Genomic DNA, 27637 nt, shown 5'->3' on the forward strand with positions numbered 1-27637 from the left:
CCCAACCAGATATTGGTTTGTTGCCCCAGGGCAACAATGCGCAACAAGGGTACTAAAACACCATGGTTTTCAATAGTACATATTACTGATTAGAATGAGGAAAAACATGCAAAGATACATTATAAACTGTTTTATTTCACATTTCATTTCATATAATTTCATGTCATATAACTGTGTGTGTGTGTGTGTGTGTGTGTGTGTGTGTGTGTGTGTGTGTGTGTGTGTGTGTGTGTGTGTGTGTGTGTGTGTGTGTGTGTAGAGTAGGGTGCCAGAGGGGGGGTGGGAAGGGGTTATTTCTCTTTTTATTCTGTGTGTATTCCTCTTGTTAATCAGCAGTCTCATCTCCAGGCAAGCCCTCTCCTTGAAAAACTAAAATAGCAGAAAGCATAACATCTGAATTGGTTCTATTCTTCCTTCACATACTGATGCATACACACATACACATGAGCACAAACACACACATGCATACACCTACTCAGATGGCTCCAGCTCCCCTGGAGGAGGCGTCCTTATCTGGAGGCTTGATGCTGCGGTCCAGCATCTCCTGCAGGGAGATCAGCTGCTCCTCCTCACTGCTGCTGCTGGACTGGCAGCAGCAGTGGACCCAGCCCAGGGTGTCGTCCCAGTCCAGCGGGTCGTCCAGCGGGTCGTCCAGTGGGTCGTCCAGCGGGTCGTCCAGCGGGTCGTCCAGCGGGTCGTCCAGCGGGTCGTCCAGCGGGTCGTCCAGCGGGTCGTCCAGCGGGTCGTCCAGCGGGTCGTCCAGCGGGTCGTCCAGTGGGTCGACCGCCATATCCCAAAATTCGTTTCTACCTCCTTCTGCTTCTTCTGGGGGGATGGGAGTCAGAGGTCAAGGGCAACAGGGGGGGGGGGCACTCTCAATGGTTTTAATTCAGATAAACATCTGGCTAATTAATTAAATGTTTTTTTACCTACGATTTGATACTATACAAATAAAACACTGTGCTGTACTCTATGCTATGCTATACCTATTCTAACATTTCCTATTCTCTGACCCTTATGTACCCTAGGGTATGTTTGACTCTCTGTCTAGGATGTCAAGATAGTTAGTTAGTTATGTTTGGTTTTGGTTTGTTTTGCAGATCAAATCATGACATGTTGATATAGGGCTGTTTGCATGATCTCTAGATCTTCTTTTAATTTTTTTAATTTAATATGCTTTTTTTTTCTCCTGCAATTTAAATTGTTAAATTCCAGAAAAAGATATACAGTATATCTCAAAAGTGAGTACACCCTTTAGATTTTTGCAAATATTCTGTCATATCCTTTCAGGGGATAACACTATCTTAATAGTAATTAATAAAAAAAAACTAGTTTTGCACTTTGTTATGCAGTACATTGTCCATAAACAATAACAGAAAATTTTCTTTCTCTTTTTTTTTTTTTAAACAAACAAAAAACAAAGAAAAACTAAACAAAACAAACAAACAAAAACAGGGGGGGAGGAGGCCATGTCACATATCAGAAATAAACAGAAAAGAAAATGACACAACAAATGCCATAATATATGGGGGGATCACCCCCATCGGAGACAGCATACATTGTGACCCATACATTGTAGATCTGTTACACATTAGTCTTGTGTACTTTCTTCACGTATATAATCAGCTTCTTGTCCACGGTGATATTTACTGTCTCATCAATGATAATGCCAATGAAGTTCATCCAGACTTCTCCTCAGACTCATTTGATTGATTGATTGATTGAAAACTTTATTAGAAGATTTGCAGAAGTAGGTACATGACAGTACATATTACATACAAGGTCAACTAACAGGATAAAAACCCAAGAAAGCCACTGGCTTATTTCAATTGGGGTCCTTGATTGTTGCTTGGTTTCATGAAGTAATTGTTAAGCTTACTTTGTCTTGCCATGTTTACATTAATTTAATCGCTCGCTATGGTGCACTTTGAGCTGCAACGTTTGCGTATTATTATGGTGGCCGGGTTGACAGGGTTGCCAGATGGGCAGGGTTACCGCCGAATGGGCTACTGGGTTTAGCGGTAATAGACTGGTTAGGCTGTAATCCCATCTGGCATCAATCCCATGGGGCATCTGACTATTACCGCTGTTTCGCATAGGCTAGCCTACAAGCGATTTTCAAAATTAGAGATGGTTTGTTACAGGCACAGCTGTAATAATAATAATAATAATAATAATAACCTTTATTTGTATAACACTTTTCCTGCGAATGTTAACTTAACAGCATAAAACTAATAAGACAACAATGGGAGGGGAAGAGAGAGACTTCTGTGGAGGCTAGCTTATGCTAGGCTAACGTAATCTAGCCGCTGAACAAAATAAACATCGAATTTAATTTAACAAATCGTGTCTCTTTCTTACCGTCATATCTCTCCGCCTGCTCGGCGAGTTTCGCCTGGTACACTAAGTCCTCCCGATCGCCCATTTTGTAGTTGGTAGGATAGTATAGTTTAATTTAATGTAATAACCTCGCCTGGTCTCGCGCTGCTGTCGGAGGAGTGTGTGTCAGTAATCAAGGCGGGAGATGACCAGTGACAGGGTCAGTGAAGGGTATACCGCCGTCCACTAGGTGGCAGTATTTCTATTATTGTTGATTAGTTGGTATTCGAATGTTTATGGTTAAGTTACATATTATACATTTACCCTGCTTATACTTTATACATGATATATATATTGTTATATTATCATGAGTGTATTATATTCAGATGTGAGAGTTAGCATACAAAGGACAAAGGAGCAACAAAGGAGTTGGTGGTGGATTGGTGGTGGATTTTAGGAGGAAGAGAAGGACCCCAGCCCCCATCACCATCAAGGGGGTGGAAGTCGAGAGGGTGGACTCCTACAGGTACCTGGGAGTACAAATTAATAACAAACTGGACTGGACTGACAACACCGAGGCTCTTCTCAGGAAAGGGCAGAGCAGACTGTTTTTCCTGAGAAGGCTGAGGTCTTTCGGTGTCTGCAACAAGCTGCTGCAAATGTTTTATCAGTCGGTGGTTGCCAGCGTTCTGTTCTTCGCCGTGGCCTGCTGGGGTGGAAACATCTGTGCCAGGGATGCTGCGAAGCTTAACAAACTGGTGAAGAAGGCCAGCTCTGTGGTGGGGACCGGGCTGGACAGCCTAGAGGTGGTGGCAGAACAGAGGATGGGGAAAAAACTGGCGGCCATGCTGGCCAATCCCTCCCACCCGATGTACTGCGAGCTGGCGGGGATGAGGAGCAAGTTCAGCCACAGATTTGTTCTCCCCCGTCAAAGTACAAAAAGATTTGGACAGTCCTTTGTTCCAGCTGCACTCCGACTCTACAACCAGGCCCTGCAGGGTGGGGGAGACCTGGAGCTGGAACTTTTGGAACTTTTTACTTATTGAGCCTGCACGGTTTTATGTACTTTATTGAATGTTTTCTGTTTTCTGTATTGAATGTTTTCTGCCCTAACTGAGCTGTTTGACAACAAAATTTCCCCATTGGGGACAATAAAGGTTTTCAATTCAATTCAATTCAATACTGTCTCAGTTCATGCTTCTATTGTTTGTATCACTGCAGGGCTTCTTCATCTTTGTCATTAAACTCTTGATTGACATTGAGGAGCGTATTTCTTCAGTCAGGAGTTGAGCTGCTTCTCTGGTATAGAGGAATAGACATAGCATCCTTCTGATAGAGATAGAGGAATCTGCATCATAGCTGTTATGAATGAATGAATGGTCTTTAAAAAGTGTTCGTTTTCTTCTAACGTCAGGTTTGTCTACAATACGTGTAAATCTAGCTGCAGCAAGTGTGAAGACGGAAGATGGAGTCCCTGATGGAGTCCCTGAAGTTCTCCTCACTAAGGACATGGAGGAAGAGGAGAAGCAGTTGATGGAGGAGCGAGTGAAAAAAGAGACGAGTGTTAGTTTTCTTCTAACGTCATTTATTTTTTCTCTATTTTCAAGTCGGAGGAAAAGAAGGGTGGGCGTGAGGAAGATTACAACATTGCCGATGTCAAGTCTGAAGAGGTAGGCTAACATACTTTGAAATGGGACAAATGGGCCTAGTTAATAGTTTCATTTCGATTGACTTTTTTGCATGTTTTTGTGTTTCAGGAAATTATGTCTAAGGCCAAAATAGCTAAAGTGGAGGAAGAGGAAGAGGTAAGGAATTGTAATCACAATGTAAGGGATACATTTGATAGTTTTCAGCCTATTTTATAGCCTGAACCACCATAAAGGGATGGTTCAACCTATATTCATGTTTAGGTGAAATATCATCGGTTCTCATAGTATCAGTTGTCCTCATAGGCCAGTAGTGGAATCCTGTATGACGTTTTCTACTGTCCTACCTATGAGGATAACTCTGTAAGATGAGATTTCACCTAAACATAAAAAAGGCTGAACCATCCATTTAACTCTTAACCCAAAATAAACTTGAAGCTGAAATGAAAACACAGCCTAGCTTTTGATGTCCTAGGACCTAGATCCTCACCTTCTGAGCTCTCCCTCTTCTCGAACAGGAGGAGGAGATCCCCAGCCACATAAAGCTGGAAGTCAAGGATATAGAGATGATGAGCGACTCGAACACAGACATCAAGAGTCGCCTGTCGGAGGCTGTGAGAGACCGTGCCAAGCACCGAGGTCCATGATGGTCCAGTTCTACACGGCCATCATAGAATCCATCCTCACCCACTCCATCATCACCTGGTTCCCTGCTGCAACGACCAAGGACAAGGCCAAGTTGCAGCGGGTGCGACGTTCAGCAGAGAGGGTGATCGGCTGTCCCTTGCCCTCCCCCAACTCCCTGCATGACACCAGGGCTCTGAGGAGGGCAAGGAAGATCATGGCTGACCCCTTCCACCCCGGCCACGGCCTCCTCACCCTGCTTCCCTCTGGAAGAAGGTTGCGGCTGCCTAAGGCACTTAAGGCCCGCCACAGGCTCAGCTTCTACCCCTCAGCCGCCAGGCTGTTAAATGACTCTGGCTTCCCCCCCCCCCCCGCCCCCAAGTCTGCCCAGGACTGAACTGGACTCAAAAAAAACTCTGCACTGCACTTTACTTTATACCGCACTATCCAATGCACTGTTGTCTGTCCTGTGTTGTTGTTGTGTTGTCCTGTTTTTTGATATGTGAAAAAAGTATAAACGCACTTGCTGTGGTGACGAAGCAAATTCCTATATGTGTAATGCATAGTGGCAATAAACGTTATCTCAATCTCAATCTCAACCTGGACCCAGACAGGAAGGTGAACGGCCAGCCCGTGCCTGCCAAGCAGCCCAAACTCTTTACTGGAGGTGTCATGAGATGCTACCAGATAGAGGGCCTCGAGTGGCTTAGGGTGAGTGAAAGTCCTTTTGATTATGCCTATTGCTTGCTTATTGAATCGAAGCCGAAAGGGAGTCATTTGCTCTTTTAACCGTGTGTGTGTGTGTGTGTGTGTGTGTGTGTGTGTGTGTGTGTGTGTGTGTGCGCGTGCGCAGATGTTGTGGGAGAACGGGATCAATGGGATCCTGGCTGATGAGATGGGTCTGGGGAAGACCATTCAGTGCATCGGCCACGTGGCAATGATGGTCGAGAAGAAGGTCATGGGTCCCTTCCTGGTGGTCGCCCCCCTGTCCACTGTGTCCAACTGGATCAGCGAGTTCAAAAAATTCACCCCAGAGGTACAATAGTTTTAAATACTATTGTACAGACATAATGCAAGTGGATGCCCCATGGTACACAGTGTATGGTAACTTGACATCAAACCACTCATGCAAAATGTCCTACTGTACATTTTCCCCTAATTTACAATCACTGCCTGATTTGAGCTGACATCTATGACTGTTTACTCTTTACCTAAAGGCTTTTTCTGCCCCATGTCCGTGTGATCAGATTTCAGTGCAGCTGTACCACGGTCCCCAGAAGGAGAGACTGAAGATATTGAAGTCAATCCGCAAGCCCCAGGGGTCCCTCAACATGTGTCCTGTGGTGATCACCTCCTTTGAGATAGCTATGATTGACAGAAGACATCTGCAGGTGGGCCTCTCTCTCTGTCTCTCATGGTCATCTATGGTGGTTGGAATTTATAAAGTTATTTAAAAAAAAGAGAGAGAGAGAGAAATTGTTGGTTTTTAGTTCTCACAGCACAGCCTTTTAATGATGACCCCCCCCCCCCCCCCAAACACACACACACACACACACAGCGTTTCCATTGGAAATACCTGATCGTGGACAAGGGCCACAGGATCAAGAACATGAACTGCCGGCTGGTGAGGGAGCTGAAGATGCTGCCCACAGACAACAAGCTGCTGCTGACCCGCGCGCCGCTGCAGAACAACCTGGCCGAGCTCTGGTCTCTGCTCAACTTCCTCCTGCCCGAGGTGTTCGATGACCTCAAAAGGTACGGATGTCTCTGTGAACCAACCAACAAACAAATACATTCCACCATGGAATTTTATTACATTACCGGTAATGTAATATAATGAAATCTGTTATTTTATACTTCGCAATTTAGTGAATAGTAAGAAGTAATGTTCTTGTTTTTTTGTTCACAGCACAGCAAAGATTGGTGCTGGTGGTGGTGGTGTGTGCGCGCGTTAATATTTGCACTCTCTCTCCTACAGCTTTGAGTCGTGGTTTGACATCGACACCATCAAAGACGACGCGGACAACATTGTTGCCAACGAACAAGAGCACAGCATCCTGCACATGCTTCACCAGGTTAGTCCCCTGACTGGCTACCCCCCCGTTCACATGAGAAGACGACGCCGTCAGTGATGTAGCCCGTTAACGGCTTAGATGGGCAGCAATCAGATTGTCCGTTGCCTGTTGTAATTGTTCATCTAACAGGATGTCTCGGTTTGCAGATTCTGACACCGTTCCTGCTGAGGAGACTGAAGTCCGATGTGACGTTGGACGTGCCGCCCAAAAAGGAGATCATTGTGTACGCCCCTCTCACTGCCAAACAGGCCTCGTTTTGAATTTTTTGCAATGTGCTACATCAATAAAGGCTCAGGTTCAAATTTGTTGGCAATATGTAATAAATGCATTGGAATTTATAGTCACAAGCTCTCATTAAAAGTACACACATACAATCCAGTCCAGACATGAGCAATAATCTACATCCTGAAACAACACCTACAGACAAAAAATCACAGGTGCATTTAAGTTCATGAAGTTAACCTGGTTGGTCAGAGTGCATTCTTGTTGCAAAATGGGGGACTTTTTCAGATTCTAACCTTAAATACGAATGAAGACATGATTAAATCCATCTGCCTGCTTTTTGCACTGACGCAGCTTATTCCTTTGTTCAATGTGAATGTGGCTGCATTGTGAGAAATCAATAAATCAAATGTATTTTGACTGCATTCTTGGTACATTATATAACACCAACACATGATTATTTATTAGGCAACATAACAGGAGAAATGTCAAGCCAACATGAGAGACAGGAGCACTGCATTCATACAGGATGTGTCTGTGTCTCAGAAGTCAATATGCAAGTTGTATTCATCATACAGTCAATTAATGCAGATGAACACATTTCAGACCAGTATATTCCATTTGTAAACCTCTATTCAACAATGGTAACTGGGTGGTGATTGTAACTGTGTGAGTAGAGTTCTAATTACATTGACACACTTGGGGCTATCCTGAAAATAGTCGGCTGGACCTATGTTAAAGGGGGACATCCAGGTTTTGTACCCAGTACTCCGGCAAGTCTTTCCCATTCAAGTCCCTTGAGTCTGGCTTAAGCAGTGGCTTCTCAAAGATATTTGTAGACTGTCTTCTCCTCCAGTGTCTGAATCTCCAACTTCACAGGGCATTTGTAGAAGTGGGAGAGCAGTGCCTCTGTGTAGCCAATCAGGAAGTAGAATTTTTGTGGGGGCAGTTTCTGCAGCATCAGAGCACATATCACCAGCACATTACCTCGCCTCTTTATCACAAGCTCATTGGCCAGACAGTTATGGAATGTTCCGAACATGAAGCGTCGCACAAACACATCCTCTACTGTACGATCAGCTGCTCCTCCCTCCCCTTTGAGGTTACCTAAGAGAGAAAAAGATGTGAGGGTTAGCATTGACACACTGTACTACAGCAGTTAGTTTGTTCACGTTCATAACAAATAAGAGGTAACTGATAAGTTTCCAGTTGAGGCCTGAAATGAGCATAGACAGTTTTCTGCTTGATGGCTTTGTTGAATAATTAAATATCAGAATTAGAATGTGAGAGGCAGGAAGGCTGGCAACTCACTGGTGTGCTGGGAGAGCCAGCCTTTGCGGTGGCCAATGTGATGTGGGTGAAGGGCCTGCTCATAGTTCAGTGGTCTGTCTCCTTTCCCCACACGAATACGGGCTGCCTTGTTCTGCAAAGACAAAATAAGGTATATCAGAAACAGGGCATAAAACGTTTTGATCTACCAGCCAAACATTTTAGTCTATTCACCATGTCTGGAAGAGAAATTTCACAAGCCAGCGTTTTTAAAAGCACATTTGTATAGCCTACTATCTCAAGTGGTCGCATGTACCTGGATTTTACTGTTATTCTTTATTTTAGGTTGTAGGTAAGAAAGCGAATAGACTCTGGGGTTTGTTTGGGTTAAGGGTTATGCCAGGAGCAGTGTGAGTGAGATGTGCAGTCAACTGGAGGAGGCAGGAGCAGCTGTCACAAATGTTGAATCAACGGTTTGCGGATTGTACCAGTTTCGTTTTACACAGATAAAACAAGCAATAAATAAATAAATAAACAAACAAGTACCACTCATGCATGAAGTCTACAGTCAGGTAATACATTGAGAGCATCGGTGTGTCAATCTACTCAAGCAGATGGCAATGGTCCAGTGTGGCTCAGTTGGTAGAGCCTGGTGCTAACAACACTTAGGTTGTGGGTTCGATTCCAGCTGGGACCATATATACTGAAATGCACTCACTGCAATGTAAGGATAACGATTTGGATAAACGCGTCAGCTAAATGGCATATATATTCAATAGCTTGGAATTGGCAGCTAAGTAGTAGAGGAATACAGCACTGTACCTTGCAACATACTGCAGTGACATGAAGTGCTCGGATTCCAAAGTTGTTGCACACCGAGGTGCCAGCTCTGATAAGCATGTTCTGAGGAAAGAGGAGAAAGGCAAAGATCGTCTAGTTGACTATAGTGACTAATTGTTTTTTCCATAGGTTTTTCAGCAATAAGTTAATTCACATAAAATGTAGACTACACCTAAATAGCTGTCAAATATAACTTCTTACTTACCGATAACATCATAGTCCTATTGCTCAAGGACGCAGCAATTTTTGATAGACGAAAGGCTTTGTGGGAAGGACAGTATTATTATTGTTATATTGAAATGTATTGAAATCTGTTAATGTATAAATGCAATAATATATATAATTTTCAATATTCGGTTATAAAAGGGAACATAACATGACGTACATACATACGGCTTATTATGTTTGGTTTTGCCATGTGGAACACTTGTTTTGTCCATGTCATTGGTTCCCTACGGACTCTATTCAGATCGTACTAGGAGGATGTGTGAAATCAAAATATAGCTACCTAGCAACCAGCCAAGTCAGACCACGCAACTGTCAACTGTTCACTTTTGTGATAAAGAAAATTGTATCGAAATTGGACAGTCTTTTTTTTGTTAAAGGTTTAAACCTACTATGGCGTCGCCAATGGAAATGACAGAATTGTATGACAACGCTCTGCTAGGCATCTTGCAGCATGTTGGAAATATAGAGAATTTTCTGCAGGTGTACTTTGGCTTTCTCTACCGCAAGACGGACTACTACCTCCTTATGTCGACTCCCAATGACCGGATGGGTTTCCCTCCCGGGGTGGCAGAGAAAATGGTCCTCAAGGTGACGTAGTTTAGTTTACGATCTAAACAACCAAAACATTTAGACAAACTCCGAAATTGTAAGATAACTATGAGCAATTCACGTAGCCAGCTTAGTTCACACTGCTCAGGAATCAGGAGTTATGGTCAGGAATTATGTTTTCCATTCTAGGTTAAGATCAGTGTTTTTGTTCCCAAAATCAATTATTAGGGAGGCCAGAGGCTATGTTGACCAGTCATAGCTAGAGACATATGATATATTTGGCTCTGATGTTGACCTCTTTCTTGCTCCAGACATTCAAGCTGTTTGAGCGAGTGGCCGAGCAGGACAGAGAGAGGCAGCTGCAGCAAAGAGAGGTACCTGTGGTGCCTCCTGCAGTTCAGGAGGAGGAGGTGCCTGCACAGCCAGAAGAGTCCAGGGGACCGAAGACAGAGCCTGCCCAGACAGAGAGCTCTCCCCCAGAAGCTGGGGAGCCCAATCGTGCCCCTGCTCCCAGTTCCAACACTGGCTCCACCCAAGCCTCCTGTCCACAACCGCCAAGCAGTAGTGCCGCCCAGCCGACACAAGGAGACCAGGCATCTGCAGCAAGAACGGACTCAGTACCAGCAGCACCGTTCGTCCTTATGAATATACTTGTTTCCCCTTTGGCCTGTTAATGATTGAGTTCTTGCAAGACACATGGTTTTCTTTATTCAGAAGGCTGAGGAGGGTCACCACCAGGAATAGTTTGGGGATGAATCAACATTATATTATTTTCCAATGTGGATTATTAGATTAGCAAACAAGTTTATTTTCTGTCCTAATTGTGTGTGTGTGTGTGTGTGTGTGTGTGTGTGTGTGTGTGTGTGTGTGTGTGTGTGTGTGTGTGTGTGTGTGTGTGTGTCTGTGTCTGTCAGTGGTCAGTCGCAGTACCAGTCTAATCCAGAAAGTTACAATGGGGCAGTGAGGGACGCATACAGTTGGTCCCAGGACTATACTGATCTGGAGATTCGCGTGCACGTCCCGAAAAACATTGTCAAGGGCAGACAGGTAACCACAGTTAGCCCTTTTGTTCTCTCTCTACACCCATCTCATAGAGGTGCCAGTATCTCTAATCTATTCTCATGACCATTTCATAAGACATTGTTACTGATTGATGTTGTCTTGTTTGTCATGTTGTGTCTGATGTCTCTGTCCCTGCTGTGCTCAGGTGTGTGTGAACCTGCAGCCTGGCACTGTCCGTGTGAGCCTGAGGGACGGAGCAGGAGAGAAAGTGCTGATGGAGGGAGAATTTACGCACAAGGTCAACACTGAGAACTCATTATGGCACCTTGAGCCTGGACGCTGCGTGGTGGTGAGTACACACACACACACACACACACACACACACACACACACACACACACACACACAATGACACACACACACACACACACACACACACACACACATTTACAAACCTACTGAAACACACACACTGACTCCTATTTCTCTTTCACAGCTATCTCTCAGTAAGACCGGGGAGGTGTGGTGGAATGCAGTGTTGAAAGGAGAGAAGGAGATTGATGTTAACCTGATTAACCGGGAGCGCTCCATGGCAACGGTCGATGAGGAGGAGCATGCCGTTTTAGACAGACTCACCTTTGACTACCATCAGAAACTACAGGGCAAGCCGCAGAGCCACGAGATGGTGAGGACCTCACTATACACGCATACACACACACACACACACACACACACACACACACACACACACACGGCTCATAACTATGTGGGAACAATCCCAGAGAATAGGGCAGTGAGAGTGAGAGGGCAGGGATAGAAGTATGGATTGGTATTGGTCAGAGGGTTATGGACAGTAGCTAAGGGTGAGACTAGAGATAAAGCTGGAGATGAATGTCGGTATCGGTATTGGGGATAGGACGCTGTGCTAGATTGGGTCCTAGAGACATTGAGAGAGTAGTTGTGAGTTGTGTATTTGTTATTGTCTGTTGACATTCCCTTTTTGTTCTCTGTCTCTCACTCTCTCTCTCTCTCTCTCTCTCTCTCTCTCTCTCTCTCTCTCTCTCTCTCTCTCTCTCTCTCTCTCTCTCTGTAGAAGGCGCATGATATGTTGAAGAAGGGCTGGGATGCTGAGGGATCTCCATTTCAAGGCCAGGAGTTTGACCCCTCCATGTTTGACATCCCACCCAGCGCTGTGCAGTTATAAGACACCCATACCAGGGATTAAAGTTCTCCGTCGCTACGACGGATTTCCGTCAATTTTTTCCAAGTCGCGACGGATTTCCGTCAATTGGCTACATATGTCCAGTGTACTAGAACCACTCTACTACGGAGTGTTTGTCCGTGAATAACACCGGCTATGCCCCGGGGTAGAAACACAAGACTATGGCTGGATAAGGTCTACAGGTCTCCACGGTCATTTTAAGCCGTCAACCAGCCCGCTACGACCACGGGAAGTCATGTTAAAAGTGAAGTTACTTCTGTTAAACTGGCGCTAAGCTAACATCGCTAGTCGCTAACTCCCTCCTGGCCTTAAAGAGACAAGCGCCCTTTTCTCATCTCAATCTCAAAGAGCTTCATTAGCTCACCACATCTACACATTTGGTCCCACACACTCCAGATTTGAACCCAAGGTTCTACCCAGGGTTAGTTACCCCTGGTAGAAAGCCCTTTGCTCTCAGACCTTCAGAACCCATTGAAAGTAGTGGAGGTACTCCAGAAGTCCAAATGCATCTCTAACCCTAGGAAGCCCTAACCCTAATGGCATGAAAATGCAACATGTTGTACTCCCTGTACCCCTGTACGTGTGAGAACATGTCTTTTTACACTAGGCACTTCACATCAAGCATTAGAGCTCCCTACAGGTTCCCGCTAGCTCGCGTGCAAGGCCTCCCAGGAATGGCCTAGGACTCTGAAAGTTGATTTGGTACAATGTAGGGATACAATCAAGGAGTGTGTAGAGTTTGGTGACTGTGACTCTTTCCATGCCCGTTCCCTGGGCCCAAACGTACGCCAGCAGCAGCCACCCACTTTAATTAAGGCTTTTCCGGCCTAGTGGTTAAAGGAAGGTTAAAGGACTTTAGCTCAGCAACCACAAGTGCCACAGACACGGTTCAGATATTTTACGAATCGGCTCGGCCCCACCGACAGGCCACACCCACTTTCATACAAGCCACTCCCCCTAATTGTCTAAGCCACACCCATTATCTGATTATTTGTATGTCAGGGTCAACCCTTGCAATAAGTATCAATTTTATTTCATGAATTGAAAACAGCATTGATATCACATAAATCAGAATCAGAATCAGAAGACTTTTATTGCCATGACATGTAAACATGTTAGGAATTTGGTTTGGAACAATGGAGCACGGTTTACAGCAGGACAGGTGCAAGACAGGACAAGACAGTGCAAACCAACATCGAAGTGCAAGAGTCATAATTAATATAAATATAAAGTGCAGAGATCAAGTGTTCAAGTGTTCATATCCAGACAGTCCAGTGGGGGTGGAGGGAGGGTAGATAGATAGATAGGGGGTCAGGTCAGGGGGGGGGGGCAGCGGCATTTAGGAGCCGGATGGCTGTGGGGAAAAAGCTGTTTGTATGTCGGGCCTTCACAGTTTTTAGGGACCGCACCCTCCTGCCTGAGGGGAGCGGGGCGAAGAGACCGTGTCCTGGGTGTGCGGGGTCAGCCATGATCTTCCTGGCCCTCCCCAAAGCCCTACTTTTAAACAGGGCCTCAAGGGGGGGCAAAGGGCAGCCAATCACCCTCTCCGCCGAGCGTATCACATAAAAGCAAACTGGCAATAGAAAAGCTGTTCAAAAGAATCTTCTTCCCTTAAAACGCTAACGTTATAAAATACAAACATATAGTGGAGGTTAAAATGAGAATATGACTTGGCTTGAACAAATTTTCAGTCAGGAGATTTTTTTTTGCTTTAATCCCTGCCCATACACACACACTCGAGTGGTATTTTACAGTTGATTGGATTTGAACAGTTTTCTTTAATACAAGGAGGTCCTCCACTTAGTTCCACAGTGGACTACTGTTAAAGGGTTAGTTCACCAAAATGACAAAATCACCATTTTGGTTCCTTACCCTGAAAACGAGTCTATGGACTCTAGGGACAAACTTCAATCCACACTGTGGTTCTGTTTACCTAGACACTCTTCCTAACCACGAAGCAAAGTGTGGATCGAAATCCGTCTAGACTAATTTTAGGGTAAGGAACCAAATAAGTGATTTAGTCATTTTGGTGAAGTATCCCTTTAAGTGTTTGTTTATCTACTGTTTGTTTGAGTAGTTTGTTCTGCTGTTTATTCACATAATTCTACAAGTTTAAGAGGCTACACAGACAAATTTGACAAAAAGATAAGGAAAAAAAAGAAAATCAACCGCAACAATATGTCTGAGTCCCAGGGTTCTCAAATGGATTATAGAGCCTTATTATAATACATATCTGATTGTGTTGTTAATGTAGTTATTAGCACACACTGAGTTGAAAGATTAACAGTTTTCTTTAATACAAGGAGGTCCTCCACTTAGTTCCACAGTGGACTACTGTTAAAGGGTTAGTTCACCAAAATGACAAAATCACCATTTGGTTCCTTACCCTGAAACGAGTCTATGGACTCTAGGGACAAACTTTTTTTTTTTGCATTTTAAAAAGATTGAGGACGTTTTGAATAGCATGGGTGAAAACCCCATTACTGTGTTGTGATTGATGTAACGTACCTAAACATAAACATAAACCTGTACCAGTTTAACCCTCTGAGTACCTGTACAAATACCTGTCTGCTAACTGAACATACCTGGAGCTGAACATGACACCTGTCACATGACAACTCTATGCAGCACCTGTGTCTTTCTGTATCTGAGTCACACCTACAGTCATGTGAAAAAGATAGGACACCCCATGAAAACCGTTGTCTTTTTCAATATATTTAAAACATATGGACATTGGATAGTATGTATTTATTTCAAAAAATATTGAGAGTTGGAGGTAATATAACTAAACAAATAAAACAGAAAATAAATCTTTTAAAAATAGCTTGTAAAATGTAGTTAATAGAAATGCAATTTCGTTGTGAGGAAAAATTTAGGACACATTTTCTACTACTTAAAATGGCTAAAATTAGAGTCCTGTGTGTGTGTGTGTGTGTGTGTGTGAGAGAAGAGGTTTCCATGGAGGTCTGGTCCACATGATAATTGATAAGAACAGACCACAGCCAGGACAGCCAACATCCCCCATCTTTCCATTCCGCATGAAGGAAGTTGAGTTGGCCTCCTACACTATGCATTTAAATTAGGATGAGATGGGTAAACTGTTCAGACATTATATTTCAGAAGCTGTTGGTTGAGTTAACATACCTTGTGGATACATCTATTCTAGATCACAGAAATGCAGGTTCCTGATTGAATCCTTTGACCAGTGAGAATGGGTTGTATTATGAATGCACACACATTAGAGAATTTAAGAAAGTTACATTTTCATTAGTTTAGTTTATTAGTTTATTATATCGAGGACAATCCAAATACATGAACCATATAAAATACAGTAAAAAAGGCAGCGTTAGCCTAATCGGCTAATTTTCAGCTGAAGTCCCCGGCCAGTTGCAACATGGCATCCTGAAAAGTAACGTCATTAGTTAAAATAAAACATTTGGGGCTGGTTTCACAGACAAGGCTTAAGCCTAGTCCTGGACTAAAAAGCATCTTCAATGGAGATTTTACATTGAAAGTGTGATTTAGTCCAGGACTAGGCTTAAGCCTTGTCTGTGAAACCGGCCCTTAATATTCTAAGAACACGTGGCTGAGACAAGGTACCCCAACATCACACTTGACAAAAAACACACGTAAGCAAGTTGAGGTGATTGAAGGGGCTACAACAAACACCACATACACACTTATGGGGGCAGCGACATTTCAAGCACATAGAAGCCACAGGACAATTACAGGCCACACAACATTAAGCACTTACAAACAGCAATACATTAAACAAAACAAAACATACAAAAAAAGGCATTATGGGGAGGATGCACAGAGAGGGATTAATGAGGACAAGTATAGTTCTGTGTCAGCCAGGCTTTCTTGTGTGTTGTGAAGGTGGAGTAAGTATGTATGTCTTTGAGTTGGTTGGGTAGTGAGTTCCAGTTTTCTATTGCTATCACTGAGAAGGATTGCTTACTGAAGGTGCTTTTCCTGAATGGAACTATAAGGTCGCCATGAGAGGTGCTTCTGGTGGGCCGTAAGCTGTGGTCACGCTGGTTTATGAAAGAGTTAAGCGGGGGAGGAGCTTTGTTATGCAGAATTTTATGGATGAGACAGATGTTTTTGTATTTGATGGTGTCTTCCCAGCTAAGGTATTTACATTTGTCTAGGATGGTACAGTAGTGTGTGCTGTTGGGCTTCTGGTCCATGACCTTAAGGGTCCGCTTGTATAGGGTGGCTAATGGCTTTAGGGAAGTGCTGTATGCATGGCCCCAGCTTGTCAAACAATATGTGAGGTGCGACATAATTGATGTGTCCATATATAGTCTGGCAGCACTCATGGTCAGTGAGCTTCTGATGTACCTCAAGTTTGCCAGGCCAAACTTCACCCTACCAGACACTTTCTTGATGTGCTCTTTGAAAGTCAGGTTTGAATCAATGATGATCCCTAAATATTTGAATGACGGAACTATACTAATGTTTTGCCCTGAAATGGTTATGTTTGCCGTGGTCATATTGTGTTGTTTGGAGAAGAACATTCCTACAGTTTTATTAACGTTGAGCTGGAGGCAAGAGCTGTTGAGCCATTTGGTGACCTTTTCCATAGCAGAGCTAAGTTTGGCAGCTGCCAGGTGTTTGTTCTTGTCATGTGTAACCCCTCACAATCCGGACAGACCAGGCAGGCACACAGGTTCACTTTCAAGCTGTTTATTTATCTGAATGTGCAAACAAAATGGTGGTTATTTAATGGTAGGCTCCAGCACAAAACAGCTCTCGCCCCATCTCAACCGCTCACGCTAAGATGGCTGTTAGCTAGTTAGCTCACAACTTTATCCATCCATAAAATACAAATAAACAAAACATAACTCAAAAGTAATGGCATAAAAACCAATGGTAAACATTAATCTCAAATAATACATTCGGTTTATATTAGTGGCAACTCTTTATCAAAGGAAATATAAAACGGGACCGGAGCACAAACTTTAACAAACCATCTCAACCGCTCACAAAGACGAAAGGGGTGAGCTACGGTGGCCTTCGTCAAAACATTAAACGCGGCCAGTCCAACCACCACTAGGGGCACTACACACCGTATGCAGCCATGGGTAAATCAATTCAAAACACTTAACCAAATGATAAAAAGCAAACGATTTTGATGAACTTCAACCTATAACTTAAATATAATTTATAACCCTGTTACACTCTCCCCGCCTGAATTCAACGAAATCGAGACTAACGGGGGAGTAACATAAAATCTAAAGACATCCAAAACACGAGGGACTAACTAGCACCATGAAAGTGTCAAAGAATCCCACCATACCCCATAAGCAACACTTTGAATGAATAACACACATATACAACAATGTGCCCTGTCAAGCCACAAGACTGTTCAATAAAGAACTCCTGAGGGCAGTGCTGCGCATATCACAAACCCTTCACAGACGACGTAAAAAGTGCCTTTATACACCTCTCGCATTCAATTCAAACTCAAGACCAGCCAACTACAATGGCACTGCTAAGAGGTATGAAAACACAAACAAAACAACATCTCAAAGGCAAGAAAGCCTATCCCAGTGTGTCTATGCCAAATAAGGAGCTAGCCCACATCTTAAGTTTCTGCGTCTGCACGTTCAACACCCTCTGATTGCTCATGGTTTGAATCAGCCTGTTCACCGGTTTGATGACGCGGCCTACTCTGGATACCACTGTGTCAGCATCGTGAACATGGCTAGATTCTGCTAGCAAGGCACTGGTATCAGCATGAGCGTGGCTATGTGGACCAACCATGGATGCAGTGTGCTCAGAGCTTCCCTCCGTCCGCGGACAGGTGGACACGCCGATCGACTCCAGAACTGTCCTCCCAGAAACCTCTTCGGCCACTACGCCCCCATCCTGGTCCTGATCGGGTCTGTTCTCATGGGGAGGGGTGGGAGGGTTACTATCCACTGCACGAAGACTCTCCTCGTGTACCGGAATCTGGGACACCCAGTGCCGAGTACGGGAGGTGTGTCCCACTGCACAGTCAAGTGAGTTGCTCAGAGATATCCACGGCTCCATTCTCTTCAGAAGCACAGTCAAGCTGTGTGAGTTGCTCAGATGAGATATCCAGGGCTCCATTATCTTCAGAAGCACTATCAGAGATCACTGAGGCACTATCATCATCCTCGGGCAGGACTGGCAGGAAATTCACACAGAGTAACAGGTTACGGTGGACAACTTTTGACTGGCCTGAGACCGGATTCCGCACCTCATAGGTGTGAGTCAGGGGGTTCTTGCTGATCACTGCATAGACCACATCTCCCCATCGGTCAGCTTCCTGCGTCCTCTCTCTCCCTTGTTCGCCAGGAGAACTCTGTCACCGGGTTCGATATCCACTCCCTTGACTCTCCGGTTGTAGATCTTGGCCTGACGCCTTTGTTCGTCACTGGTGTGTCTTTCTGCCAACACCATAGCTTCACGAAGATCTGACTTCAGCTCCTCAACGTACTGTGGGAACGAGGTTTCACTGTCGTCTCTCAGAGCGGATTTGAACAGGACATCAACCGGTAGGCGTGGAACCCGGCCGAACATGAGGTAAAACGGCGGGTATCCGGTGGTCTCATGCGTGGTGCTGTTGTACACGAATGTCAGTGTGTGTAACATTTGAGGCCAGACGTGCTTGGCTCGTGGAGAGAGGGTCCTGATCATGTTCCCCAACGTGCGGTTGAAACGCTCTGCTGATCCGTTTCCCATCGGGTGATAGGCTGTGGTACGAGACTTCTTAACACCGGACACCTGAAGAAGGGCTGCTATCAACTCGCTCCCAAAGTTGGCGCCCTGATCTGAATGTATCTGTAGACCGTAGTAGCAGAAGAAGTCATCCCACAATCTCCTCGCCACCTGTTTAGCGGTTTGGTCAGGACAGTAGAAGGCGTGAGCCAGCTTTGTGAAGTGGTCCGTCACAACTAAGACGTCCACAGGACGGTTCTTAGAATCCTCAGCAGTCCAGAAATCGATGCACACCAACTCCAACAGTGCTGTAGTCTTGATGCTCTCGAGTGGCGCACGGCCCTCTGGCTCTGGGGTCTTGGCTGCAACGCACCTGGGACAGCGTTTGACATGTTCTCTTACATCTCGCTCCATGGAGCTCCAGTAAAACCTCTGTCTTATGAGGGAGAAGGTTCTATCCTGACCCTGGTGTCCCGCATTGTCATGACACCCACGCAGAGCATCCTCTCTCAGTGACGAAGGGACAACGTACTGCTGCCTCTTCTTCCTGGTTACCGGATCTCTGGACACACGATACATGATACCATCCTCCATCACTAACTTGCCCCACTGCCTCATAAGCCTCAAAGCACCCGCAGTCTCACCAGGCCTCTCTCTCCTTGAAGGTCTCCGGTTCCGCTCGACGTAGAACACCACTCTCGCTATGTCAGCATCTTCCCGTTGCTTGTCTCTGAGATCTTGCTTAGAGAAAGACGGTAACACATCTTGGCCAGTGGACATGACCCTCTGGACGTGGTCTACTAGGACTGTGGACCTGACTCTCGCAGCTGTGTCCCAATTGTTATGACCTTCAAACAGAGCTGACACTTCATCTTGGGACATGGAGCTGACTGAGGGCACAGCTGCGTTGGAGGCTGTCGACTGGTCTTTCCGAGAGGTTTTCTGGGTTGACTGGCGGGCGTTGGACCACCTGAAGGCCTCTTGGACACCATCCCCAGACAGACCCTCTGACTCCTTCAATAGACACTCGTAAGGCTCACTGATCAGGCGCCCACCGATTCTCCTTCCCGCAAAAGGCTCCCTACTAAGGGCATCCGCGACGACATTCTGTGGCCCTGGGACATATTTGATGTCAAACTCGTAAGCAGCGAGCTTTGCAACCCACCGTTGCTCGACAGCTTGGGCTTAGTGAGGATGTGAGCGAGAGGGTTGTTGTCTGTCCAGGCGGTGAAAACATGGCCCTTCAGCCAGTGGCTGAACTTCTCGCAGACAGCCCATTTCAGAGCCAGAAACTCCAACCGATGAGCAGGGTACACACTCTGAGCTTTGTTCAGGGTCTTACTTGCAAAGGCTATTGGGCGAGCCCGCCCATCACTGGAGGCAACCTGAGACAGCACAGCTCCTAAGCCGTCAGACGACGCGTCGGTGGAAAGGATGAACGGCTTTGAGAAGTCAGGGTGAGCCAGCATGACGTTGCTGAGTAAGGCCTCTTTAAGGTTCTGGAGGGCCTGGTCGCACTCTGCGGTCCAGTCTGCAGCTGTCAGTTTCCTGTAGGTCACACGCTTCTGTCTCTTCCCCTTGTTACTCTTGTCCGTCTTCGCCTCAGCCGTCAGTCTGAAGAGAGGTTTAGCTAGAGTGGAGCAGTGAGGGATGAACCGCTGGTACCACATGACCAAACCAAGGAATGACTTAATCTTCTTGGGGCATGGGGACTGGCAGTCGGAGGACATCAGGTCTGACTTGGTCATCTCTGTTACGGCTCCCACCTTAGCTGGATCTGTTGACACGCCACTACTGTCCACAATGTGCCCCAGGAAGTGGACAGAGCGGCGCAGTAGGTGGCACTTCTTGGGGGCCAACTTTAGGTTGTATGCCCGCAGACGCTCGAAGACGATCTCCAGCCTCTTCACGGCCTCCTCCTCACTGGCCGCGAATACCATCAAGTCGTCCAGGTAGCACAACAAGTTCATGAAGTTGAGGTCCCCAAAGATCATCATCATCATCCTCATGAAACTTCCTGGGCTGTTACACAGACCCTGAGGAAGTCTGTTATACTCATGGAGGCCGACAGGCGAGGCAAAGGCAGTGAACTTCTTACTGTCTTCGTGCAAGGGGACGTTATAGAAGCCACTGGTAAGGTCCATTGTACTGAACAACACGTTCCCTCCTAGAGCTGCCAGGCAGTCTGCCTGATGTGGAAGAGGGTAGGCATCTTTCACTGTCCTGGCATTGAGACAGCGGAAGTCAGTACAGATGCGCAGCTCGCCATCTCTCTTCCAGACGAGGACAAGTGGAGAGGCAAACTCACTAGCTGACTTTCTGATGATGCCCTTTTCCTCCATTTCATTCAGTGTTGTCCGGAGCTTCTGGTAGTGCGCTGGCGGCACGCGCCGGTACGGCAGCTTGAATGGCCTCTCATCTACTAAGTGGATCTTGTGAACAAAGTCCCTCACTTCCCCACAGTCGAGCCTATCCTTAGAGAAGATGTCAGAGTATCTGAGAGCGAGCTTGCACATCTCCTGCCTACAGTCCTCAGAGACCTCACATGAATCGAGATCCAAGTCACTCAGGCCACTCTCTCTCAGAGCTCCCGTCAGGTCAGACGGAGGTGGGGCCCGTTCAGCTGTGACATGTTGACTATTGGACTTTAAACATGGACCATCAGCGGGCTGGAGCTCCTCAACAGCCAGGCATGGATACACATCTGCCAACTTGGCGTTTCTTCTCATCGTTATTGGCTTGTCCGTGGGGTTTATGATCTTCATGGGGACCCATCCATCTCCCCACAGAGGAGTCACCACTCTGCCAACCAGGACGTTTCTCGGGATTGCATGTGACTTTGTTGGCTCAACCACCACGGTGCAGCCCGGGGGTCCACGTGATTTCTCTGGAAGCTTCCCCCACACCAGGTGTTCATGTCCAGGCAGGAGAGTGACGGCTTGGTTGAGTTTGACTGTTCCAACAACGTCGGGCACATCATCACCCTTCCACCGATTGATGCCGGAGAGCATAGCAAGGAAGTCGTCACGCCCCCCAGCCACAGGACCAACTGTCTCAGAGATCATTTTCCAATATGTGTCTGAGTCCTTGAATTTGTGAGTCAGATACTTGATCACATTTGTCCCTATGATGAGCTCATCTACCTGACCCGGGACAACTAGTGTGGGCACCGTCACTGTACATCCATAAACCTCAAACTGTAGATCACAAAGTCTCTTAGGATGGACTCTCTTTCCTCCACATCCTATCAGTACTATATCTAAGTCACTCTGAACATCACTGTCTAGAGTGCCAGCAGCAATGAGCCGCTGTTCAACAGCCTCACTAACAGAGCATGCCATCGAACCTGTGTCCAACATGGCATTCACTGTTACACATCCATTAACAGCCACAGGTGTGTAAAACAAACTATCACTACCATTTAGACGCTGTATGTTCTGAAGGATGACTGTCTGACGACTGGGAGCACTCTCACAGACTGACTCATATACTGACTGTAGATCATCACTGAGGGTATTATCACTTAAGCCCACATTGCCCCTCTCCAAATGCAGGCTATCTAGTTTTCCTGGTTAGACGAGAAGATTGGGGCACTTGGTGCAGACAGAGGCGCAGGGAGGGGGTGTACATTCGGGCACTGTAACTTCATGTGCCCTGGCTGTTTGCATGAGAAACACAGGTTGTGCTGCCTACAGTGAGCAGTGGTAGTGTGAGAACTGTCACCACAGACTGTACAGGCTCCTGAAGCTCCCCCTTCCCGGGACGAGTAGTAGCGGCCCCTGGCGGCAGGACTTCTCGCCATTCTGCTCAATACCTCATCAAGCATCCCAGCCATCTTGTCCATGCTGTTCTGGATTGAGGTGAGCTCCACACTTGGCTCTGGTTGTCGTGGTGGGGGCTGACTCACACACTGGCGCGGTGGGGGGCGACTCACACTCTGCTTGTGGGACTGCACAACATCCGGCACCGGTCTCTCCATCCCCTGTGCATCAACGGTCATCACAGCAACGGCTTGCCTGGTACTACGTTCTGCTGCGGGCCTACTGGGCCTGGCCTTCAACTCTCTATGGTACTCCGTTCCTGGACCTCTTTGGCTGTCCAGCTGCTAGCCAGCTTGCTCTTGAACACGACAGACAAGGAAGGCTCGTCACAGTATCTAACAAACATCATAGCCACCTCCCCATTGAGATCTCCCATCCCTTTCCCCTGGCGCTGCAGACCCTCCTCTGCTACATCAGCTGCCCTATTCAGGCGCACCCAGTAATCTAGGGGACTCTCATGGGCGTACTGTAGAAGTCGGCAAGTGGCATGCCCGAGTACGTCAGGTCACTGAAATGCCGCTTCAGGATAGCATAGATGGCGTCTGGTTTCTGGTCAGCTCCAAGAGATGTGTCACTGCGTATTCCTATCTTCACCACATCTCTGGCTCTCCCCATCAGCTTGGACATAATCTCATCAGACTGATCCCCAATGTTAACGTTCCTCTTTCTCAGGTAAATAGACATCAAGTCGATCCAATAGTGGACAGAGCATTTGTCAGTTGACTCACCTCGGAAGATGGGAATTTCCTTGGCACTAGACCTCATAGCCATGCTGAACTGCGTGAGGTCCACTGACGCACCACAAGCCTGTGTACATCCGCTACGGTTACTGGTACTCTCCTTTTCTGACAGAAGCCTAGCTGTAACTGAATCTCCAATGTGTCTCCCCAACTCTGTGATCAAAACACCTAGTTCCCTCAACGTGTTGTCTGTCTCACTAGGCTGGGGATGTATCGGAGGAGTATTGTCTGTCCCACCAGACTGGCGATAGACATGGGTAGGGGTGTCTGTCTCACTAGGCTCATGATTAACAGGGATAGTAGTGTCACCCTCACTAGGCAGGTGATAGGCAGGGGTAGAAGTGGGTAAAACGTAAGGACCCTGGGCACTCTGGCCTACCAAGAGACTAGCCCTACTGTACTCATCCAAGTCAGTAATCCCCCTACCACGCCCTAGAGAACCCACATAACCAGGCAGGGATACTGAGCTAATCGGTGTAATAAATCCTCTACCAAAACTCACTTTGGGACTTGCACCCCTACCATTAGGTTCTGAATCACAAAACTCCATGTTCGCACCCTCTGCCATATCTACTCACTAGTATCTAAATCGTATGACATAATATTGACTGAATAAATTGTGCCAAAAGAAAATAAATCACTCAGTGTATAAAATAATGACCGACCCAAAACAAAAACACTCACTGTAAACCATTAGTGACAGGCAAATGGCAAATGGCAGTTAAAATCACTTCTACTGCTACCCAAGCTAAATAATTACTAGATCAGTACTAGACTAACTATTCAATTGCCTGCTAAATATTACTGTAGTACTCGTTCTGCGTTGTGTCTGATAAACTTGTCTGCTATACATATAACTGTATCATTCATGGAACCTCAATACATCTATGGGGCTCTTCGACAGCCGGCCTGGGGTCCGTAGGATGTTGGATCGGCGATGGGCTGATCCTTTGAAGTCGCAGGGTCGCGGCACCAGTTGTAACCCCTCACAATCCGGACAGACCAGGCAGGCACACAGGTTCACTTTCAAGCTGTTTATTTATCTGAATGTGCAAACAAAATGGTGGTTATTTAATGGTAGGCTCCAGCACAAAACAGCTCTCGCCCCATCTCAACCGCTCACAAAGACGAAAGGGCTCTGCCTTTGTCATAACATCAAATAATTATTAGTTATCATACCATTCATATCATTATAACACACAAGACTAAACCATACCCATGGATACAACATACATACAACATACCTGAATGTGCAAACAAAATGGTGGTTATTTAATGGTAGGCTCCAGCACAAAACAGCTCTCGCCCCTGCATGTCAGCAAAACAATACATTCAGAACACGCTACATTGCCGCCATCTTAGCTCACGCTAAGATGGCTGTTAGCTAGCTGTTAGCTAGTTAGCTCACAACTTTATCCATCCATAAAATACAAATAAACAAAACATAACTCAAAAGTAATGGCATAAAAACCAATGGTAAACATTAATCTCAAATAATACATTCGGTTTATATTAGTGGCAACTCTTTATCAAAGGAAATATAAAACGGGACCGGAGCACAAACTTTAACATACCATCTCAACCGCTCACAAAGACGAAAGGGGTGAGCTAAGGTGGCCTTCGTCAAAACATTAAACGCGGCCAGTCCAACCACCACTAGGGGCACTACACACCGTATGCAGCCATGGGTAAATCAATTCAAAACACTTAACCAAATGATAAAAAGCAAACGATTTTGATTAACTTCAACCTATAACTTAAATATAATTTACATGCACATATAAAACAGTGTCATCAGCGTACATTTGTACATGCACTTCTGGGCAGACAGATGGTAGGTCGTTGATATATAGGCTAAACAAGAGTGGGCCAAGTATGGAGCCTTGTGGTACCCCGGTGCAAGACATGATGGTAGGTGAGCGCTGATTGTTTATCTGGACTAGCTGATTTCTGTCACTGAGATATGAGTCCAACCATTTAAGGGCTGATGGCAAGAAGTTAAAGGCAGACAGCTTGGTGATAAGGACCTGGTGATTGACTGTGTCGAAGGCTTTGCGGAGATCTAAAAACACAGCACCTACAACACCTCCTCTATCAACCATACCTTTGACCTTTTCTAGGAAGTAGCAGTTGGCCGTTTCTGTAGAGTGTAGGGTCCTAAAGCCAAACTGCATTGGATGAAGGGGAAATGGGCTATTGCTTAAAAAGTGAACGAGCTGCTCTGTAACCCAATCCTCAGTGACCTTGGAGATAATGGGTAAAATACTGATTGGCCTATAGTTACCAACATCCTGGGGGTCACCTGACTTGAAGATGGGAGAAACAATAGCTGTTTTCCAGGTACTAGGGACTGTTTCCTCAAGTATTGATTGGTTGATTATTTGTGTAATGGGGTGGTTCATTGTTTTTGGTTCAATTACATCACCTTTATCTATAGATATTATTTGAAAGAAGACCTAATATTCATATGTCCATATTTCTTTAAAAAAGAACTAAATATTTCATGGGGTGTTCTAGTTTCTTCACATGACTGTAAGACAATTGGTCAGTCTATTTCTACTGATCCTCACTGGCTGTGTGGCCTTAGGTATGTGTCCAGGGGCAACTTCATTCTAATCCAGCCTGGGTTTCCGTTAACCGGTAATTACCGGTCTTTGTCCGGTAAAATATGTTGAAGTCCGACATATTTAAACCTCTTCGGTCATAATGTCCGGTGAAAATAATTCCCTTTAAGCATGAAACACGCACTGGCGCTCAATACAAAGACGTAATTTTACCGAAAACTAGAGGGTGGCAACATAAAAATAAAAAAAAAGTGCCCTGTTTACCCGTACCTCCGCCGTTCTGTTCGTGGTGATTTGAGAGGCAATAGATAATTTTTGCCCCGCGCATATTGCCCTGTAATTAGACCACGCGACCACAGCTACGTTGTGTCTCTTATTGTCCAAATGTTCCCTGAATTTTAGCTGCATGTTTTTCCAGCATGTAAGTTGTCAATAAAAATTCGACTCCCCTTCTTCCCCCCTGCCAATACTGTGTCGTTTGTGACATTTACCAACGTTTATGCTATGAATAGTTCGAAGCTAGCGTTAGATGCGAGGCTGCTCGGGAACATTATTTGTTTCACAAAATAACCTGATTTAGTTGACCATGAACATCAGAGACTAGACTACATTACGAATGTTCATTTAAAATACTCTATAGTGAGCACTGGTATAAGAACATGAACCAGAGAACAGCAGTAAATGCAAGAACCCACAGTCGTCGCTGATGATGTTGCATTTTCGATTAGGATACGCATACGGGATTAAAGCGACGGGCGAAGAGAGAGGGAAGGGATTTCCAGAACCGCTAAATTCGGACCAATCACAAAACTGTTTTGCAAGCGCGTCGCCGACGAGGTTAATTGCAACATTGTAACATATTGTAACTTACTACATCCTAAATCGGAACGAAATGTCGGTCTGAAAGCGGCCTAAACTAGCTTCAATCTGATTTTTTTGTGTTCTCCGGTCATAAAGTGGACTGAATCAATTAGTGGCGGAGAAAATGTATTCGTGGCGGCCCGCCACGAATAAATGCATATAGAGGAAACACTGGTAGAGGAACCTAGAACCTCTGCTCCTCCAGTGCTTTTTCAGTAAGACAAGTGGAGGATGGAGGACAGGATGTGAGGAGTCGTGTTGAGAAAAGGCTTTAGACTGATTGGTAGAAGCATGTTAAGTACATGGTAGGAATACAGGGGCACCCAAGAATAACTGATGCTCAACCCATCAGTTGCTTTAGAGGGGTCAAATATCCAGCATGGCTGTAATTCCAAAAAAGTCCACTGTCATCCTCTGATTTATTGTGAGAGTGCGCATGAAGATGTTAGGATTTTAAGTTTCTCGTGCCACACTGAGTCAATTTCTTCTGCTTTCAGAACCCTCAGGGAGACCTGCAGGCCCAGGACCGGTGCCACCGCATCGGGCAAACCAAACCGGTGGTTGTGTACCGCCTGGTCACCGCCAACACCATCGACCAGAAGATCTTTGAGAGGGCCTCAGACAAGAGGAAACTGGAGAAGATGGTCATTCACAAGAGTGAGGACCATTCCTTTAATCAAGGACTGAAACGGCTTTGTTGCACAGCCAAATATCTCACGGTGCTGTAGTAGAGTGTGTTGTTGGAGGCTAAGCGAACGCGGTGCATGGGTTTCACTTGTTTTTACCTTTTTGTTCCTCAGAGAAATTCAAAGGAGGGAAGGCTGACCTCAAACTGAACAAAAGCTGTGTCGATGTCTCTGAGCTGATGGACCTTCTCAAATCCAGAGACTTGGAGAAGTACTGTACAATTTTTCTACTGCTTTTTGATGCGTCAGTAATCCTTTTCATGCATTGGATCTCGT

The 27637-nt window shown here is 45.7% G+C and overlaps 3 protein-coding genes across 3 annotated transcripts in view; 2 read left to right on the top strand and 1 right to left on the bottom strand.

Annotated features, from left to right (window-relative positions):
* Positions 1-2524: 2524 nt before the first annotated feature.
* Positions 2525-27637, top strand: part of LOC308150538 (lymphoid-specific helicase-like) — a gene marked incomplete at both ends in the record, with an annotated part of 29127 nt that continues 4014 nt past the window's right edge. Inside the window, 18 exons of the mRNA XM_080523356.1 lie at positions 2525-2531; positions 3761-3882; positions 3927-3989; positions 4077-4124; positions 4493-4604; positions 5200-5300; positions 5443-5625; positions 5837-5980; positions 6148-6344; positions 6568-6664; positions 6811-6917; positions 19548-19718; positions 20504-20641; positions 21613-21740; positions 22908-23005; positions 23129-23182; positions 27173-27332; positions 27476-27572. Of these exons, the coding sequence (XP_080379482.1) occupies positions 2525-2531; positions 3761-3882; positions 3927-3989; positions 4077-4124; positions 4493-4604; positions 5200-5300; positions 5443-5625; positions 5837-5980; positions 6148-6344; positions 6568-6664; positions 6811-6917; positions 19548-19718; positions 20504-20641; positions 21613-21740; positions 22908-23005; positions 23129-23182; positions 27173-27332; positions 27476-27572 (2027 nt within the window). The remainder of the gene's footprint in view (positions 2532-3760; positions 3883-3926; positions 3990-4076; positions 4125-4492; positions 4605-5199; positions 5301-5442; positions 5626-5836; positions 5981-6147; positions 6345-6567; positions 6665-6810; positions 6918-19547; positions 19719-20503; positions 20642-21612; positions 21741-22907; positions 23006-23128; positions 23183-27172; positions 27333-27475; positions 27573-27637) is intronic.
* Positions 7273-9397, bottom strand: LOC308150968 (small ribosomal subunit protein uS3m-like). Its single transcript, XM_080523758.1, has 4 exons — positions 9201-9397; positions 8978-9058; positions 8198-8309; positions 7273-7993 (listed from the first exon to the last, which is right to left on the bottom strand). The coding sequence occupies exons 1-4, from the start codon at positions 9210-9212 to the stop codon at positions 7710-7712; spliced, it is 489 nt and encodes a 162-aa protein (XP_080379884.1). The 5' UTR covers positions 9213-9397; the 3' UTR covers positions 7273-7709.
* LOC308150961 (nudC domain-containing protein 3-like) lies at positions 9614-12059 on the top strand (the record flags this gene model as incomplete). The annotated part of the gene is made up of 6 exons (XM_080523750.1): positions 9614-9811; positions 10084-10403; positions 10687-10819; positions 10980-11123; positions 11271-11459; positions 11868-12059. 6 exons carry the CDS (start codon positions 9614-9616, stop codon positions 11976-11978), a joined length of 1095 nt encoding a protein of 364 aa, XP_080379876.1. The 3' UTR covers positions 11979-12059.

The sequence above is a fragment of the Nansenia antarctica genome (genome assembly GCF_963989245.1).
Source record: "Nansenia antarctica genome assembly, chromosome: 2".
NCBI lineage: Eukaryota > Metazoa > Chordata > Actinopteri > Argentiniformes > Microstomatidae > Nansenia > Nansenia antarctica.